Below are 17651 nucleotides of genomic sequence, written 5' to 3' on the forward strand. Positions count from 1 at the left end.
GTTATTGCTTTTGTTATCTTTTCCTACAGTCTTTTCCACTTGCTTTTACAGCTGTCTTCATGTCCTAGAAGGTCTGATGTTTCACAAGTTTGAATTTTCAGCTTCTAGTCCAGAAAAAGATCCTTTCTGAATTTAGCTCTGTGTGAGAGCTACGCAGGCGTGTACAGCAATCTGCCTGAACACTTCAATCTCCTTCTAGATACATGAATCACTCACTTTACTGGATATTAATGTAGCATTTTCCATGAGAATTGAAGATATGGCATATTCCTTCCCAAGAGGGCATGGAAAACCTAAACCAGAGGGGGAGTGCAGTGAAGTGTGAAGGTCTGTGGAAGAATAAAACAAAGTCAAAGTACATAGAAATAAACAGTTTATGGTATTCAGAGCTGCCCATTTTTTTACCTTTTCTAAATAAAGGCAGAAATCAGAATAAAGATGCAACAGTGGAAGGAAGAAGCCAGGGACTGGCATAGATAAATTAATAATCTGAATTTTCTCAACAATGAATTCTGAACTTAAAAGCCAATGACACTGGAAACTTTGCTTTCAAAATTAGACTTTTGATTTTCTAGCACTAATATTTATCAAATTAATAGAGACTGAAGCAACAACCAACAAGTATGTTTTCAGAACTCAACTACCAAAAAAACCAGTTCAGTAATGAAAAACAGCCCAAAACAAAAAAATCAACACCAAAAACATGAAAATAAAACACATTAAACCAAAACACACTTTTCATCCCTTTCTGCCTCTAAAGCTTCACCTGACCACAACTATTCAAGATCTTCATTCAGATATAAGAGCCCTTGCTTCAAGCTGAAGTAAATAAATCTTTTAGTGCTGATAAATACCGATTTGAGGGAATTCCTTGCTGAGAAGCCTTCTGCAACTTTAGCAGGTGTTTGTGTAAACCTCTCAGGACACCAGAGCATTGCCAGTAATGTCTGCAGCCCCAAACTTTCATCTTCAAGCAGTTCTGGGCTCCAATATATCACCTTCAGGTCGATCATAAATTGCATTTGACCCCTGTTAAGTTCCCCACAAGCACTATTATCTAACTGCTGACCTGGTTTTCAGCAAGTACTTGGTAAGTTGAGTTTTTTAGAAAGATTTGATAACATCAGAATATCTGCAGTAAAGCTTAAAACAAAAATCCTTAAAAGCGCTTGTTTTCATAAACTGACTTGGAAGTGAATTTGAAATCACAGAAAAAGTATTTTTGGAAACAATAAGGAGCCATCAAGATACATGAAAGGAAGGTCTTACTGAACTTTCCCTAATGGTAGTCCTGATCTTCACTGAGCTCTATGCAGATAAAGGACACCTTGTGTGACACTTCAAAACAAGCCTTCTGTAGTATTGGCTCATGATATTTTGGCACAGCAGTAATTTCACTTAAGACCACAATGTAAATTTCAAAGCATTTACATCTGCCAGGATTTGGGGCATGCAGAGAAGTTAAGATATGAAGACTTTTAACAATAAAATGGGTAAGCAAGATGACATTCTAAAAAAGCGCTGATATTTCTTGGAAACTTAATTCAATTTTTACTTCAAATGTTTCCAGTACTTGCCCTGTTTTTTAACAGATGCTTTCATTAAAGCTTAGCATGTTTGGAAATTGATGCATTTCCAAGCCATAGTTTGTGCCTTTGATTAAGAACACAGTAGTATCTTAATAGGAAGATTCTACTGAAAGAGCTGGAAAGAAAACATCAGGTCTTGACACTGCAGAATAAACTACTCATCAAGAAATCATCACTTCAAAATAGTCTTACAGGAAAAAGTAGTCAAGACTGGCTAAATATTAGTGTCACATACAATTCTGCAGCAACTCTGAACAGCCAAAAAACTTCCTATAGGCTGTGACAGGTTTCCTCCATACATACTGCTAAATGGATTATTTAAAAGGCATAAGATCTGAGCAACTGAAGCTATTCAGTAGCCTGAAATATTGCATCTCACCTCCATAGCTTGAAGAATGCAAGCATTGAGCCTAGCCAAAAAAAGGGGCAGGCTTTAAATTTTACATAAAGAAACCTGCATTAGACCACACAGGCAGTTGAAAGGCAAATCCAATAATACTTCTGGTCTAGATTAGCAAACTAATCCTAACAGTGATTAACACAAAGAAACAGGTAAGATCTGATTAGCTAATTAGTAAAATTGCATCTTAGCCAAAACTCAGAACACTAAGTCATACCTAGAACAGAACTGGTTACCAACCTTATCAGTAACTAAACAGATTGCTTTACCCCCACAGCTTCACCAAAAATGCTGTATTTTTACTGAGGAAAATCCTTTAAGATATAAGGAAGTAGTTTCACCAAAGTACAAGGGAAGGACAGTTGTCATCATAGAGACTTTTAGCCAAGTGGATATAAATTAGTTAGCATCAGACAGTTCCAGCATCTATCTTACTGGTATTTTGATGTAAAGCCTCCTAATACTGGGGTACCACAAACTGCATGTTTTAGCCAACACAGTGTCCTATTCAGCTTTTCTTTGGCACAGTGCCTCACATCCAGGGACACTGGTGCACAACTATGTCCCTTCCTTACAATTTTGCTGCTACTTTTGCTGTCTCCTCACCACTAGTCACAACAGAACTATCACACAAGCCTTCCAAGTCTGGTATCTACTGAAGGCTGTAGGGTTTTATGCACAAGCACAAAGCGTTCTCTGGCCATAATGTTAGATTCAGTTTTACATTTTGAACTGTAACGCTCAACTCTGTCGACCAAGAAACTCCAAAAAAATTAGTTCTGTTATATGCATTTGTATTACATACAAAGTATAGGCATGAACTGAAGTTTTCTAGTTCATGAATCAGCACCTGTACTCTCATGAGTAGGGAAGTAGAATTCCAAATGAAATTCTGGAGTAAAACACCTCTACATAGAGCTAGAGCACCTGCAGTTGCCGTATTAGAATACTATCTCTTTCCAACTGCTTATCTGCAGCTTCTTTAGTTAATCCATTTATACAGGACTTTGCTTGCTCTTATTTAGCTTCATAGAATTACTCAAACCAAGGGAAGGCTTAATCAAACAGATTTGCAGTAAGATTATTCAGAAATCATTGCATTGGGGAACACAGTGGTATCAACTTTTTGCTACCATGTCTGCTCCATTCCCTGTGGCTTCCTTGCTTTTCAAAAAGCAAGCCATTTTTCTGTGGCCTCTGCTTTTAAGCATCTTTTCAGAGCTCTCAGCATTCTGTATCAAGTAGAACAGACTTCAGGAACTGAGCTTCACAAGCAAAATCTAAGTTGCTTTAGGGTATAGTGCAAGCAACCTTTGCTCTCCTGCCAAATGTGATAGACAGGGCACAAGCAAATCTGCAACAACTACAAATTAGTGCCACTGATCTAGAAACAGCCTTTCTGCAAGAGCTCCCTTCCCACACTGAGGAAAGTAAAATCTCACCCGTGTCATTTTAAAAAAGTCTAACGATGGCCTGTTCCATCGTACATCCTCCTCCCGTCTGCGCTTCAGCCGGCTTTTCTTTTCGTTCAGGACGCAGGGCTGCGAGCGGCACCTCAGCAGGCCCTGCCGCCGGCTGAGCTCGGGTGTGGAGGTGGGAGTGCTGCTGGCTGAAGGCAAGAGATTCCCTGTCTCGGTGATGTGCTCCTGGGAGAGGGACAGGCGGCGCCTTGGGTTAAAGTCACAAGGGCCTCCGGAATTCCAGCGGGTGCTGGAGCTCGTGCTGCCCTCGCTGCTGTCCACAAACCCGCTGCTGGCAGAGGAAGGTCTGGGTACTGGAGAGGTGTTGAAGCTGGTGATGGTGAAGACGTTGTTTAGGGACAGGATGTTTTGTGGCAGGCTGATGCTTGTGCTTCTCTGCAAGGTGGCACTTCCGTGGCTGTTGCAGCGCTGCAAGGTAGCGCTGCCGCCGCTGTTACAGCGTCTCTTTGACACAGGAGTCCAAACCTTGGAGCTGCCGGGCTTCCAGGGGGAGCGGCAGCGAGCCAGCTCGTCCGGCTCCGACAGGGACCTGCAGTGGCGCTTGGTGGGCGGTGCCAGGGGCTGGCCCGAGTTCTCGTTCAGGTTTAACTCACTTATCCATCCCGACACCATGGACGTGTTGGAGGGCTCCTGCTGCCACGGCAGGCCGCCATTGCTGGCGGCGCTGGTGCTGAACGGGCACGCTGGGAAAGGGTAAGCTGAATTCCTGGTTGTGTCAGGCTGGATTGGGTAACCCCCATTTAAAGCTTTCCAAGGACTGTCTTCTGAAAGCAAAAAAAAAAAAAAAAAAAAAAAAAAAAAAAAAAAAAAAAAAAAAAAAACAGGTGAAAGATGAAAGGAGAAAAGAACAATTTGTGTTAAACCCAGTTTAATGTAAAGCCATCAAAATCATCTTTAGAACGATGAGCCATAAATACCCAGTTCCTAATCAAAATTTCACACAAAAAAAAGGAGAAAATTCAAAAACACAAAGACCAAAGTATTTAATCAGGAACCAATCTAGGCATTCCAACATATATGTACCTTGTTAATACTTTTTCCTTTACACTGAATAACTACAATTTTTTTTTCAGTGAGCAACAGGACAGTTTTCTAGTGCACAGAACACACTATAATTAAATCACAGAATTGTGAACAACCTCAGGTACAACCAAAACAGATTAACAACATGAGAAGCCATCAGGGAACTTTTTATTTTTATATTCAAGAGCAGGATAATCACTTCAGACTGCTGTTATTCATTTAGCTCTTATGCTTTTCTATTAGAAACACCTTATTAAAGAAAACTTCCAAAGGGTGTTCACATTCTCTGCTCTGAAAAGCTTTACTTTAAATTAGAAACAGTATAGGTTAAATCAGACTGAAGACTGTTACTTCCCCCCTTACACTCTGACTATAAGAAAAAACTCCAAATCTTAATTTAATGCATAAAGTATCCCTTAAGAACCTCCTGCAAGTCTTACTGTGAATGCAGACATAGTGCACAACTTCTCATCTGAAGTGGCAACGCTGGGTTAAAAGCAGTCTGCCAGTGCAGCCTCTCTCTCTTTTGTGAAGCGTTTCTTTGAGAACATTCTGCACATTTTACAGCTGTTCCTCCACATTATACAATGAAGTGTAAGAAGAACTACAGCAGACTTTGGATTTGCAAATTGAAAAGCAGCAAAACTGTTGGCCAGCTAACAGTGCTTCATGCTTGGTTAGAAAATTTGCTAATTTAAACCAATTAGCCAAATAAGTTTCACTTATCCTGGCTTTAAAGAAAGAACATTTAAAATACCCATTTATTCCCATACACCTATTTTAAGAACCTAGATAGAGCCTAAACACTGAATACTAGTATATTCTTATGGTTGATTTTCTAAACTAAGTTTTAGAGTAATACACAGCTAAATGACTTGCTGAGTAGCTTTAAAAGTTGCAAACCCAAATAGTTGTACATGTTCCATGCCCAAAGTATGTCATGGATTATCCTGTTTATTTGGATCTTATTTAAAGAACACCCTATTGTCTCAAAATCATTTAACTGTGCAGACAGCTGGCCTATTCAAACATGTTTTATTAGAATTCCTCTGTCCTTCCTCCTCCATTCTTTCAGATGGGTACAACCACATACTGTGCTTTGCCTTAAGCATGCAAGCTCTTCAAGGCAGAGACCATCCATAATTCAATGCAAGTAAAAGAGCCAACACAATGGGGTCCAGCTAATGCATGAAACTCCTAGCATCTACTGTAGGATAATTTCCTAGCTGGGACTCACCTGATTTTTTAAAACTTCCAGGCTAGGAGACTTATTTAAAAGTATAATGTTAAAAAAAAGTCAATTTGTTTTCATTGTTTACATGGCAAAAGTACCTAATAATTTACTCTGGAAAACAGCTCTAAGATCAGAGTCCAACCATTAACTTAAATCTGCCAAGTCCACCACTAAACCATGTCCGAAGTGCCACATCTACATGTATTTTAAATACCTGTAGGGATGGTGACTCCACCACTGCCCTGGGCAGCCAGTTTCCATACTTGACAACCCTTCCAGTGAAGAAATTTTTCCCAACATCCAATCTAGCCCTCCCCTGGTGCAATTTGAGACTGTTTCCTCTTGTCCTGTCACCTGTTATTTGGGAGAAGCCTTTCCCTCATGCACAAGACAGATCATCTTGTTAGAGAAGATTGGGTTGGTCAAGCAGGACCTGCCTTTCATAAAGCCCAGACTGACAGGATTGTAGCTCCCAGATCCTCCTTCAGGCCCTTCTGGTAGATGAGTGTCACATTTGGTGACCTCCAGTCACCTGGGACCTCCCCAGGGAGCCAGGACTGCTGATAAATGACAGAGTGGCTCAGTGAGCCCATCCATGACTCCCTCAGTCCTCTTGGGTGGATCCCATCCAGCCCCACAGACCTGTGTGGGTCTAGGTGATGTAGGAGATGTCTGGCCATTTCCCCTTGGATTATGGATGCTCCTCATCCCTGTCTTCCACCTCAAGGGGCTGAGTACCCAGAGAACAACTGGTCTTATTGTTACAGACTGAGGCAAAGAAGGCATTAAGCACCCCAGCTTTTCATCATCTTTTGTCCCTATATCCTCCTTGCATCCAGTAAAGGATGGAGATTCTCCTTAGCCCTCCTTTTGTTGCTGATGCATTTATAGAAACATTTTTTATTGTTTTATGGCCGTAGCCAGATTAGCTTCTTGTTGAACTCTGGCCCTTCCAATTGTCTCCCTGCATAACCTGACATCCTTATAGTCCTCCTGAGTTCCCTTCCCCTCCCTCCAAAGGTCAACTCTCCTGGCTTCTTTTCTTAGCCTTGAGCTCCAGCCAACGCTCTCTGTTCAATCAGGCCAATAATCTTCCCCACTGGCTGATCTTTCAGCACATGGGATAGCCTGCTCCTGCACCTTTAACATTTCCTTCTTAAAGCACATCCAGCATTCCTGGACTCCTTTGTCATTCAGGACTGCCTCCCAAGGGATTCTGCCAACCAGCCTCCTACACAGGCTGAAGTCTGCCCTCCAGAAGTTCAAGGTGGCAGTTCTCCTAAACCCTGCCTCTTTCTTTCCCCAAGGATCAAACACCCCAGGCAGCCTCTGATCACCACATCATCCACCAGTCCTTCCCTGTTTAAAACCACCAGGGTATCTCCCCTGGCTGAGCTCACTCATCAGCTGCATCAGGGAGTTTTTTTCCGCGAAGTCCAGGAACCTCCTGGACTGCTTCCTCTCTGCTGTATTGTATTTCCAGCAGACATCTGGTAAATTGAAGTCCCCCATGACAACAAGGACTAGCAATTGTGAGGCTTCTCCCAGCTGCTTACAGAGTATTTTGTCTGCCTCTCTTCATCCTGGTCGGGTGGTCTGTAACAGACTCCCACCAGGATACCTGCCTAGTTGGTTGTGATATTTAAACAAAGCACCATTTGAAACTTCTCACAAACCAAGATTCACGTTTTATGAGGAATCCCACTGAGCAAATAAAAGTCCTCCTTGCTCAGAGAAAACATAAAATGCAAAATTTCAACTCCACCCCTTAATAAGGCAGTACAAAGTTCACATATCAATAACTGGACCTCTTGTTTTTGCTAGATGAAACTTATTCTAATAGGACCAAGGGGGAATAGAAGCAAATAACACTTCTATGAGGGCACTAGACTTCAACTGCTGTTTTGCATCATGGTGGATGGTCTGTGTGGCAAAGAATATAATAACGTGTACAAAGATTTCTACTAGCTGAGGAATCTGAAGATGTTTAACATGAGAAACAGCAATAGTGTGCTTCTGCACACCAAGGCAGATATTGAACAAGAAAAAAAAGTGTTACAAGGGCTTTTTACTATGCAAAGCAGATCACAAGTACAAAATTAACAACCAGCTATTCCCAGTATTGTTCAAAGACCAGCTTAAACCAGCAGGCTCTACAGCAGCATGCTCCATCCCCCTCACCTTATTTACAAAAGAAAGGCTGCTTGCTATACCAATTACCTCAGTAAAACACAGCTAAGGTTTCTGAAGAACTTACCATTGATTTCGAAAGGGAACAAGCTGCCACTTTTGTTCAGCTTCTCAGATGAGTACTGAAATCAATCAGAAAAAAAGAAGTTTTAACTGTGGAAAGAGTCAGCATTCACTTCAAGGAAACTGCATGCAGTTTTTAGTTTTCCTATATGTGCAGTTAATAATGCCTTTAGAAGATGGGGTTTTCCAATGTAATTTGAAGAAATTCCTGAACAGCTGATCTTTATAAATAAGCCTCTGGCACCAAATTATTTGAATTGTTTTCTGATATATTGCTAAGTATCAAACTGTTTCAAGAGTTACAACATTAGCCCATGCGAATAAACTGGAAAATTAAGAGTGATAATTCATCCTTAATGAAAGAGCTTTGATCCAGTTCTCATTTCAGCAGAGAGGAAATTACAATCTGGCAGTTGGGTTTCCATTTTCAATCTTAAGGCTGGAAGGCAAAACACTTTATCTTCAACTAAGGGACAGGAATAGCTTTATCTAAATTAAATATACAAGGACTTGAAGTTCACCACCATGGACACTGCTGCAATCAGGCTTTATTAGTATTTTACATTTTCTTATAATCAATGCAGTGAATTTTTTTTTACTTCTTCCAAGTAGAAAAGCCATTGAAAAATATCTTTCCTATCATCATAACATCTTTAGCAGACTGACTGCTTTTTAAATCTCAGCTTATTGGTGGAAAACAAATTAACAGCCATGCTTAAAACATGGTCTATGTGCAAAGGCTTTCAATTAAGCCTCATCAGTAGTATCTACACAGAAAGACAAGTTTGTAACTAATTTAACAAAAAATATTACTACAAAGGCATTCTTAATGGTCTAGATTTTTCAGACAAAGCACAGACCTTGCAAATCCAGCATCCTATAAAGGAGCTATAAATAAATGGCTCATAGCTCCATCAACCCAAGGGTCATTATTCACTCCCCCACCACCACCTCAGGATGGAGAGGAAGATTGCTTTAAAAAACAGCAACACACTTTATGTGAACATTGTTCTTTGTGTACAGCCAAAGAAGATAGCATTGTACATACACTTCCTTTCCAGATACAAAGTCAATTTTTAAACAAACATCCTTGGGCTACAAAGCTTTTTCTTTTTTTTTTCTGTACAGCAGCACATAGTGCTAGTGACAACTTCATATCCTTAAGCCCCACAGAGACAAACACTGAGCTGTGGTAATATTCCCTTGGTGTTATTGTTTCACAGGTAAGAAAGAACAAATTAAAGGATAGGACAGCAATGATTATTAATCTTATTTTTTATTAGTATCTGCATATGAGACAAACCATTTTATTTTTACTTTGTAAACGCATCTGTAGATGGATGTGTAACCTCCTTTTAAAGAAGCTACTCTGAGTAAACAGCAGAACTCCAAGTTTAAATCTCCATTGGATCTGCTGTTAATTAGTCCAATTCACACCATTTGAAGTCCGCAACTTGCCAGTTCCATAGAATTCACATTTAAAAAGCCAGCACCCCCGTTTACTTGAATCAGGTACCAGCTTCATGTGAAACACAGGAGCACATTAAGGTAACATTAGTTACATATCAGCTGTCCCTGAAGGGGAAATGGACAAGACATGGAATGGATAAGGTCTTCCAACAAATTCTTCCTTTCCATCATTTCCCAAATAAAAGGCAGTACCAACCTATTCAACTATCATACAGAAGCCACAGAAAATGTGGTTTTGTAACAAAATTCTGTGTCAAAAAGTCTTACAGCTGATTTATTCTGAGCCAGATGAAAATAATGAGTTAATATGGGAATAATAGTTAGAGATGTTTAAAAGACTATTTATTCAGACAGGCCAAGATATTCAATGCTTATAAGGAAAAGAACCTCAAGGACAATCCTACTTGGTTTTTACAGATTTCAGGCAAATGCATCTTTAACAAGGTTCTGTTCATGAATGCCCAAGTTATTTGATTACCTGTACTTCTACCACCTGAAAAAGCCTTGTCCATCAGTTAGACACTAAACTACTTTATCTTTGACAACTGCAGAGCACTGAAATAATTTTTCAGGGGGACCATGGAACAAGCAGGATCACATACAAACAGACTATTTGTCCTTCAGAGAACTGCAGTGTTCTCTAACTGCAATGTTCTCTAACTCAGACAGTAACCTTGTCCTTACAGCTATTTCTGACCAGGTTCCGGAGAAGTCAGTGCTCAGTTCCATGACAAAGCAGACATATCTCCTCTGCAACGTGGGATCTTTTACACAGAATCCTGCTAAGTCACAAAAAAAATTTCTTTGCTAATTCTTTGGAGATTCAGACCAAAAACTGTAAGAACATGACATGTGACATCACATGCTGAAAGGAAGAGTAAGCTGCACTATTTCCAGCAAAAGCTCAAGGCACTGAAATAAGGTTTGAGTGACTAAGAGGACAGTAAGTAACAAATCTCCTTTACAACATATGCTTGGCTTTCTATAACTGAAACAAAAATACTTGGAAACAGTGTCTGTTGGTGTATTTTAACCACATCTGGAAGCCCAAACTTGAGAAGACCCTGTCAGGCTGTAAATTCTTTATAGGAGGGAGGATTTTTTTTATCTATACAGCACATGGCACAAGTCCCACTAGATATTACTGTAACAGAGCACTGAACCAGTTTATCAGCTCTCCTGGGCTGGCCACACTCTACCCCCTCACTCATTCCTTTTGTGCTAGGAGCTACCTGAAGCTTCCTCAATTAATACTTTATTTTGTGCTTATGCCTGAAAAGAGCTTGCAATTGCTAAGAACCTTGATAGGGAAGTCTGCTACCCTTTGTGTGAAGGAAATCTTCTTAGAATAAGGCCAAATTATTCAATGGTCACTTTCCTGAAGAGGAAACACATCCATTTTGCAACTACTGCTTTTTGAACAGATGTTAAAACATCCACCAAGATCTCATGCCTCTGGAGAATTTATTAGGGAAATAATGACATATTTTAAGATAGCCATGTAAAACAATGAAACGACAAGTTTCACCTGCGGTTAGAATTGTTTGCTTCATGCCAAGAAGTGGATCTACTTTGAAATGCTTGTTCACAAATAGAATCTCTTTTGTGCATCTGGGAGAGATCACGCTCAAAAGGAAAGGAAACATTTAGGACAGTGCTGCAAGTTTCAGTTGGTTTTCTGAATCTTAACAGCTGTTATTTCATTAAAATACTCACTTGAAAAGACACCTAGTCTGAACTGAGTGAGTGGAAGAGCTGTGCAAGTGAGGCTGACAACTAATTACAATTTGCATCACTAATTTTAAGTGCTCTTTGCTAGCAGAAACCAACTGTAACAAAACCAATTCTGGCTATTCTTCTACACTCCAATGTACTGCATTAAGGACTTCACAGCTTGTGCTATCCCTCCTCATTATACTCAAAATGACATCTTCATACTTTTAACATTAATGGCTTTAATTTCAAGGCATTTTTTCCAGTTTCCAAGTATATTTGAGTTCCTCCAATTTACCAGTATCCTTTCCAAACCACAGGGAAGCCATTGTTTATCATTCAAATACTAATTTAACCACCACCATACAGATGTGACTCCATTTAAATGGGCCATGTCAGACCTCCATTTCTCTACCAAATATCCTCCAAATATGAGTGGGTATGAAATAATGAGGAGGAATACTTCGACCTTTTCTCAGGATGCAAAGAAGTGATTAAGTCAAGTAGTCTAACCAGTGGCTTTTCCTCTGAGGAAGAGTCTAATTCTACATCTTTCACTATAAAAAAGCCTCAAAAATTAAAAATAATGAAACCCCAACATGCCTGGAGTGGTTTTACAGTAAAACTTGTTCCTTTCACAAATCCTTGACTGGCACTGCTAATGTTTCCTACTTAATATCACACCCTGAAGTCTTACAGCTCATATGCTGTTACTGCACAAACTAACATGAGATTCTATACAGCAATATGAAAAAGGTACAAGTTTAGTCAGAATACAGAAAAATCCTAGACTTCTGAGCTCTATGAAAGTTCTGAGATTCAAGGGACTAGAGACCAACTATTTGATTTAGTGCTGCTGTCAACCCATGAAAGCCACAATGTGCTCCGAGAACTTCACACCTCTTTTGTGAGGTAGAGTTGAGCAACCAGGGACACTACCTTGTGAGCTACAGTACCCAAACTGAGCAAAAAAGCTTGGGACAACCTTCCTGCTTCTACAGCAAGCCACCCCAGTCATTTTCTGGAAGGCAGGTGCAGGACAAGGCTGTACAACATCACTGAGCATGCCCTGGGCTGAATTACACCAGCTTGGAAAATTAGCATGTCATTTAACAGAGCAGTAAAAAGCTGCAGCCAGTATTTTACAACATAAAAGAGGTACTTGGTCACCACACAGCTTACACAAATGAAAAAGTGTACTATGTCCTATACATGTTGTCTTTGTGCCAGTTCGGCTACACAGTACATAGCTTTGAAAGAGCTATTCTTTTTGCTTTTATAACCCTCATTCATGAGCTGTATAATAGAATAGCTTTTCCCCAGCTATTTTATCTACTTGTGCCCAGACACTTGTGCAGATGCACAGTGAAAGATATCACAAAACTGATAACGTTTAACTACATTAACCCAGGCAAGAAAAGTTGGTCTTAATCCTCAATCAGCTCACAATGAGGGTCACCACATGGTGTCACAGAACTTTGTGCCAGCACAAGTAACAAAAGGTGCAGCCAAGATCACTTCAGAATTGCTCCAAACTGCTACTGCTATTAGAAGAAACTACAGCATTAACCTCAACTTCTTGCCAAAAAGCCTAAATGTGCTAGAAGTGATACCAGACTATCACCAGCAGTCTTTTTCTCTTAGTAACATTTAGCATTTGCCTTCACCAGTGGAAAAAGCACACTTTTTATCATCTTAGGTTCACATTTTAGTCAGGAAGTCATTATTTGCTTCCATGAGTCCTTTTTAGTAGGGAGCAACCTACTTGCACACTTTTATTCACACTTGCTTCTTTATTTCCACACCTCACTATGCAATTTCCACACTTTTTCAGGGTGCCATTGTGTACAAACAGAACTTGATCCTGTCCTCAGAACCTATTTTCTGTAAGAACTAAAATACTTACAAAACCAATTACTTGACAGATAAAAAGGAGGAGAGGAACAGGAGAAGGCTGGGGACGAAACAACTGATGAGACATCATGTGCCATTTTCCACTCTACTTGTTCTTTTTCATGCTTTATTGTAAGTCCAGATAAGGAGAGGACTAAAAACCAACCAACCTACAACACGTTACAGCCTTACAGCCAACACACTCCTGTGCAGACTCCACACAGTGTAAAAGCAGTAATAAGCCCTTCTCTGCTATTAGAGGTCTGTGGTCCAAAACCTTCAGTGACTCTTGGTAAAAAGACTGGAAATTACAAGGTGCTGCTACATGTTTGTCACTAAACACTGCTACTGGCTCTAAGTCATTATTGGCCCAAAATTAAGCCTCAGAGTTTAGTTTAAAATTACTTTGTCAGTTCACAGGTACAGCAGATTCTCCTACAAGATGCACAGCCCAAATGCTTCATCAAACCAGACAAAATAAATGCAAGTGAAGTATGCACTTCTCCTGAGAGTTAACATCATTTCAACACCTTAAATCTGCCTTTCAAGAACAGCACATATTTAAGGGGAAGGTGAAATAAAAGTAAAATCAATTATTGGAAGAACTCTAAATGGACATACTACAGTTTTGAAATAAAACTGCTTAATTAATGTCTACTGTTACATACCCTTACTGGACAAGGAACTGCATACATGAGAATTGCAGGTGCTTGTGCACAAATTCCACCACATTCAAGGTATGCTTCACCTGCTTTGGGCTCTTGAAATCCATAAGGAAGCAGTTCAGTTGTTTAAGTAAGTTACAATACAGAGAATTTAAAAGTAACTGACATACTTCAGGTCCAGTATTTGATTTTTCTATTATTTTAAAAAGTAACAGAACTAGTGTTGAACAACACCTTGACATTTAGTCAAGTAATTTTGTGTCCCACTGAACACTAAAGTTTATCCTACAGAAGGATGCCTCTGTAATCAAAGTCAGTAAAACAAAATTAGTGCATTCCATACAGAACATGGTTTCAGGGTTCTCAGGTAGGCACCTAGAACTGACAAGAGACTGTTCTGCATTACTCACTCTGGAGTAGCTATTTCATTCACAAGAGAGATGTGAAGAGAATAGATTTCTTCATGCCTGAATTGCATGCTTGAACCATACAATGTACTCAGATTAAACCAGCAAGAATAACACCAAAAACTAAAGTTTTTCAGAGCACAAGGCATCTGAGACACTGAAAAGGCCAGGATCCACTCTACTAGCATCAACAAGAGTCTGGTAGTAACCTGACTTTTAGTTTAACTGTATTTACTTGATGAGCTGTTTTCCTACTGCCCAGTGCTGATAGTTACCTACATGGCAGTCAAGGATTTTTATAAATAAATACTCTTGTCAGATATAAAACTATCAAGCACCTGGTCTGTATGGGGTGAAGGAAACTTCAACCCATAAAAGTACGTGTGCATTTTGCTAGTAAAAAGGAATCCTAAGAAGCTTGGATAATCCTTTTCAGTCATTAGAACACTTTCATGAAGAGAACTGGCTTTTTGCTATTTACAACGAAGTAGCAAGGTTAAAAAAATCATTAAAGTAAAAAAGCATCACTTCAAAAATGGACTAAACACTGTAGATCGACTTTTCCTTCCCATTACAACTCTCACCCAACCTTGCAAACCAGTCCTAACTTAAATAGCTGAATTCTGGCTGATCTGCATTCTTCAATTTGTTATGCAGTTGTGAGTTACTTGGCATTTCATATTTATTTCATGTTCTTTTGGCAGATCCTTACCAGATTAATATTGTATGTTTTACAGGTCAGATCATCCAAGCTCTGGTTCTGCAGCTTTTCTGTTATTAGTGTTACCATGGTAGTTGTTCCTTTTCCACTGCTCACACAAGTGCTGGAGGCTCTTCAGTCTCTTCTTTCAATACTCATGAGCCATTTCTGTTTTGGTCTAGAATCTTGAGATTTTTGCTTCCATCTTACTGCCAAAGTTTATTTCCAAATGCTGTCAGTGTATCATGTCTAGTTTCCTGTAAAATTGGATTAGAAAAAAGGAAGAAGTCAAAAATTCTTGCATACATCATAAGTATTGTAATAACACAACTCTTATTTGGACTAGTCCCTCATGTAAATATATCATTTTGTGACCAATGCTGATGGCCTGGCATTTCAGATTATGCATCTCAACTCATGAAAGTATACTCCTATTTGAGATTTCACTGATTAAAATTTCACTCAGTAATGGTGCAGATCAGAGTACACTATTTGGCTGTTTCCTGCTACTGAACTGCTTCTACCTAGGAGTTTAATCCAAGGCAGAGGGAAAGCCTAAGCCAGGTATATTAGAACAGCACATGACACAGGCACTTACCCACCATACTGTACTGCATTTAACACTACTTGGCATGTTAAAGCATTCTACTGTATTTTTTCATCACTAATCACCTCTTGAAAAGAAAAGTGAAGCAGTGGGTAACAAACTCTATACCCACTTTTTAAACCCTCAGCCACTTTTAATATCCTGCCCTGCATTTTTTTCAGTTTTCTTTAAAGGTTACATAATTGTTACCTGTCGCAAACACCAGATCTGGTAACCAGGACAGATTCCCATACACATAAAAGTATCACAGATAACAGCTTTGATATCTTTATTCTGTGAGCAGTCATCCAAATCAAAAGCACTAGGTGCATCAGCTACCTCTTTTTATCTTAAACATCCTCTACATATTTTCTCTCTCTAGTGACCTGCATTAACCATTCTTGATGATTTAAGCTGGCCAAGCGTGTTCAGGAACCACTTATGGAATATAAAGTAGAAAGAGATCTTCACAGAGGTATTTCCAAATTTAAACATGAGACTTTGTGAAGGAACATTGATGCTACCAGGGCCATAAGCTTACTTACATTTCTTAATTTTAAATCTACAGTTAAAAAAAGGCAGAAAATTATTTTTAAATAACATTTCCATAAAATATTGCCTCTTCTACACTACTAATTAGCTGTTTAAATAACCAGTAGTAGCAAGGAAAAAAAAGCAACTTGAGGCTATGAGTCAAGTTAAACCCACTTAAAACTAAGACATTAATATTAGTAATGGTGATGTTAGACTATATTTTAAACCTGTTGCCTTTAAGTACATCCTCAAATATTATTTTCATATGCTAACCATGCACTATTTTACCTTCACAGCAGTCTGCTACACACCAGCCTCCCTCAGCCTGACAGCTTGTCCCATAAACGTAACTTCTGCCCAGCTTTTGGCCATGTTCCTATATCTATCTATATCTTTCTTTTTGCTGTAAGATAGAATGCTTAGAAATGCTCTTCCACCACAAATAATGCTACACAGATAGCTGGAAATTCAACTGGTCTGTTTTTACTTCATGTGTCCTATCTTTCAGGAAAGCACACAACTCGAAATATTTACATCTTGTTCTGAAATCACACCAGGTCAAATATTAACAAGTTCATACACTCACTGGTAAAGGTGGCACATACACTGTTTAATGTGAGCAATCAAAGCAAACTGTGGTTCATGAAATATTGAAGCCAAGTTTGAGGGCAAGCATGTGAACACAGCAGTATCTGGAGCAACACAATCCAACATTGCTGTGCCCTTTTTAAACCTGGTGGAGTTTGAAGTAAATCTGGAAATCCAGAATAGAAGTCACAAGAAAGGCTGACTGGAGGTCAGATGTTGCTCCTTTACAGATTGAAAACCAACTGAAATCATTCATAACCGGTGCAAAGACTTTCAGATCCATGTTTAGGATGAATGTTTCCACTACTAAGAGGCTACTATTAAGAATCAGCTGAAAAGTTCAACACAGGTATAGTTACTTCTATTAAGAAGGGCAATAGAAGAAATTGTGGGGTTTTATTTCCCTCAAGGAAAAAAAAAATCAAAATCCAGTAAAACTACCAAAGATGGGAGAAAAACTGATCTGTAATCAGTTAATTATATTTTGCTTAGTACTTCCAATCTTCAAATGTCTCACTGCAATTTTAAGTCAGCTTAATACAAGCTAAAATGAGGAGAGACTAGACAGAATGACATTAGATTTCAGTTAATGGACCAATTGAATCCAAGGGTAAAGGGAAAGCAAATGAAATCACAGAAGCATAGCACTTTCAGAATCATGCTGAATTGCAGTTATTCACATTCATAAATCTTACCAGCTACTGAGAAGAGTATTTGGGCACTGCAACCATTCAGGCCCTTTCCGACAGCATGGAACCCAATCAGCTCCAAAATACAGGCACTGTGGAACCTCCCTCTCCCCCCCCAAAAAAAAAAAAATTCACTTTAGCCGCTCATACAATAATTTTTCAAATGGAGACCTGCTCCATTGACAAAGTTTCATTTTTTAGTATGGGGCAGGGATGAAAGGTGCTGTTAGCCCAAAAAACCTTCATCTATCTGCTCCCACTTTCTCCTGCTCCCCCATCACAAGTCAACTCCATTTCTCAATATGAAGCACAACCCTGATAGCAGGGGGTGTAGTTCCAATCAGAAGATCACTTCACAAGTGAATTCCCTTCTCACCCTTCTTGAACGTGCTTGATCAGTACATTGGTATTAGCTGTTTTACACCA

General features: G+C 39.4%; 1 protein-coding gene across 2 annotated transcripts in view; it reads right to left on the reverse strand.

Moving 5' to 3' along the window:
- FAM53A (family with sequence similarity 53 member A) overlaps positions 1-15127 on the reverse strand; it is a 49797-nt gene extending 34670 nt beyond the window's left edge. The window contains exons 1-3 of one of the 2 annotated variants that reach the window (XM_068188461.1): positions 14841-15127; positions 7985-8039; positions 3432-4231 (exon numbers count right to left, since the gene is read on the reverse strand). In XM_068188461.1, the coding sequence (XP_068044562.1) occupies positions 3432-4231; positions 7985-8039; positions 14841-14918 (933 nt within the window). In that variant the 5' untranslated portion in view covers positions 14919-15127. Of the gene's footprint in view, positions 1-3431; positions 4235-7984; positions 8040-14840 lie in introns of both variants that reach the window. The other variant, XM_068188460.1, reaches the window with a different exon arrangement.
- Positions 15128-17651: the final 2524 nt, after the last annotated feature.

Source organism: Anomalospiza imberbis, chromosome 4, assembly GCF_031753505.1.
Source record: "Anomalospiza imberbis isolate Cuckoo-Finch-1a 21T00152 chromosome 4, ASM3175350v1, whole genome shotgun sequence".
Classification (NCBI taxonomy): domain Eukaryota; kingdom Metazoa; phylum Chordata; class Aves; order Passeriformes; family Viduidae; genus Anomalospiza; species Anomalospiza imberbis.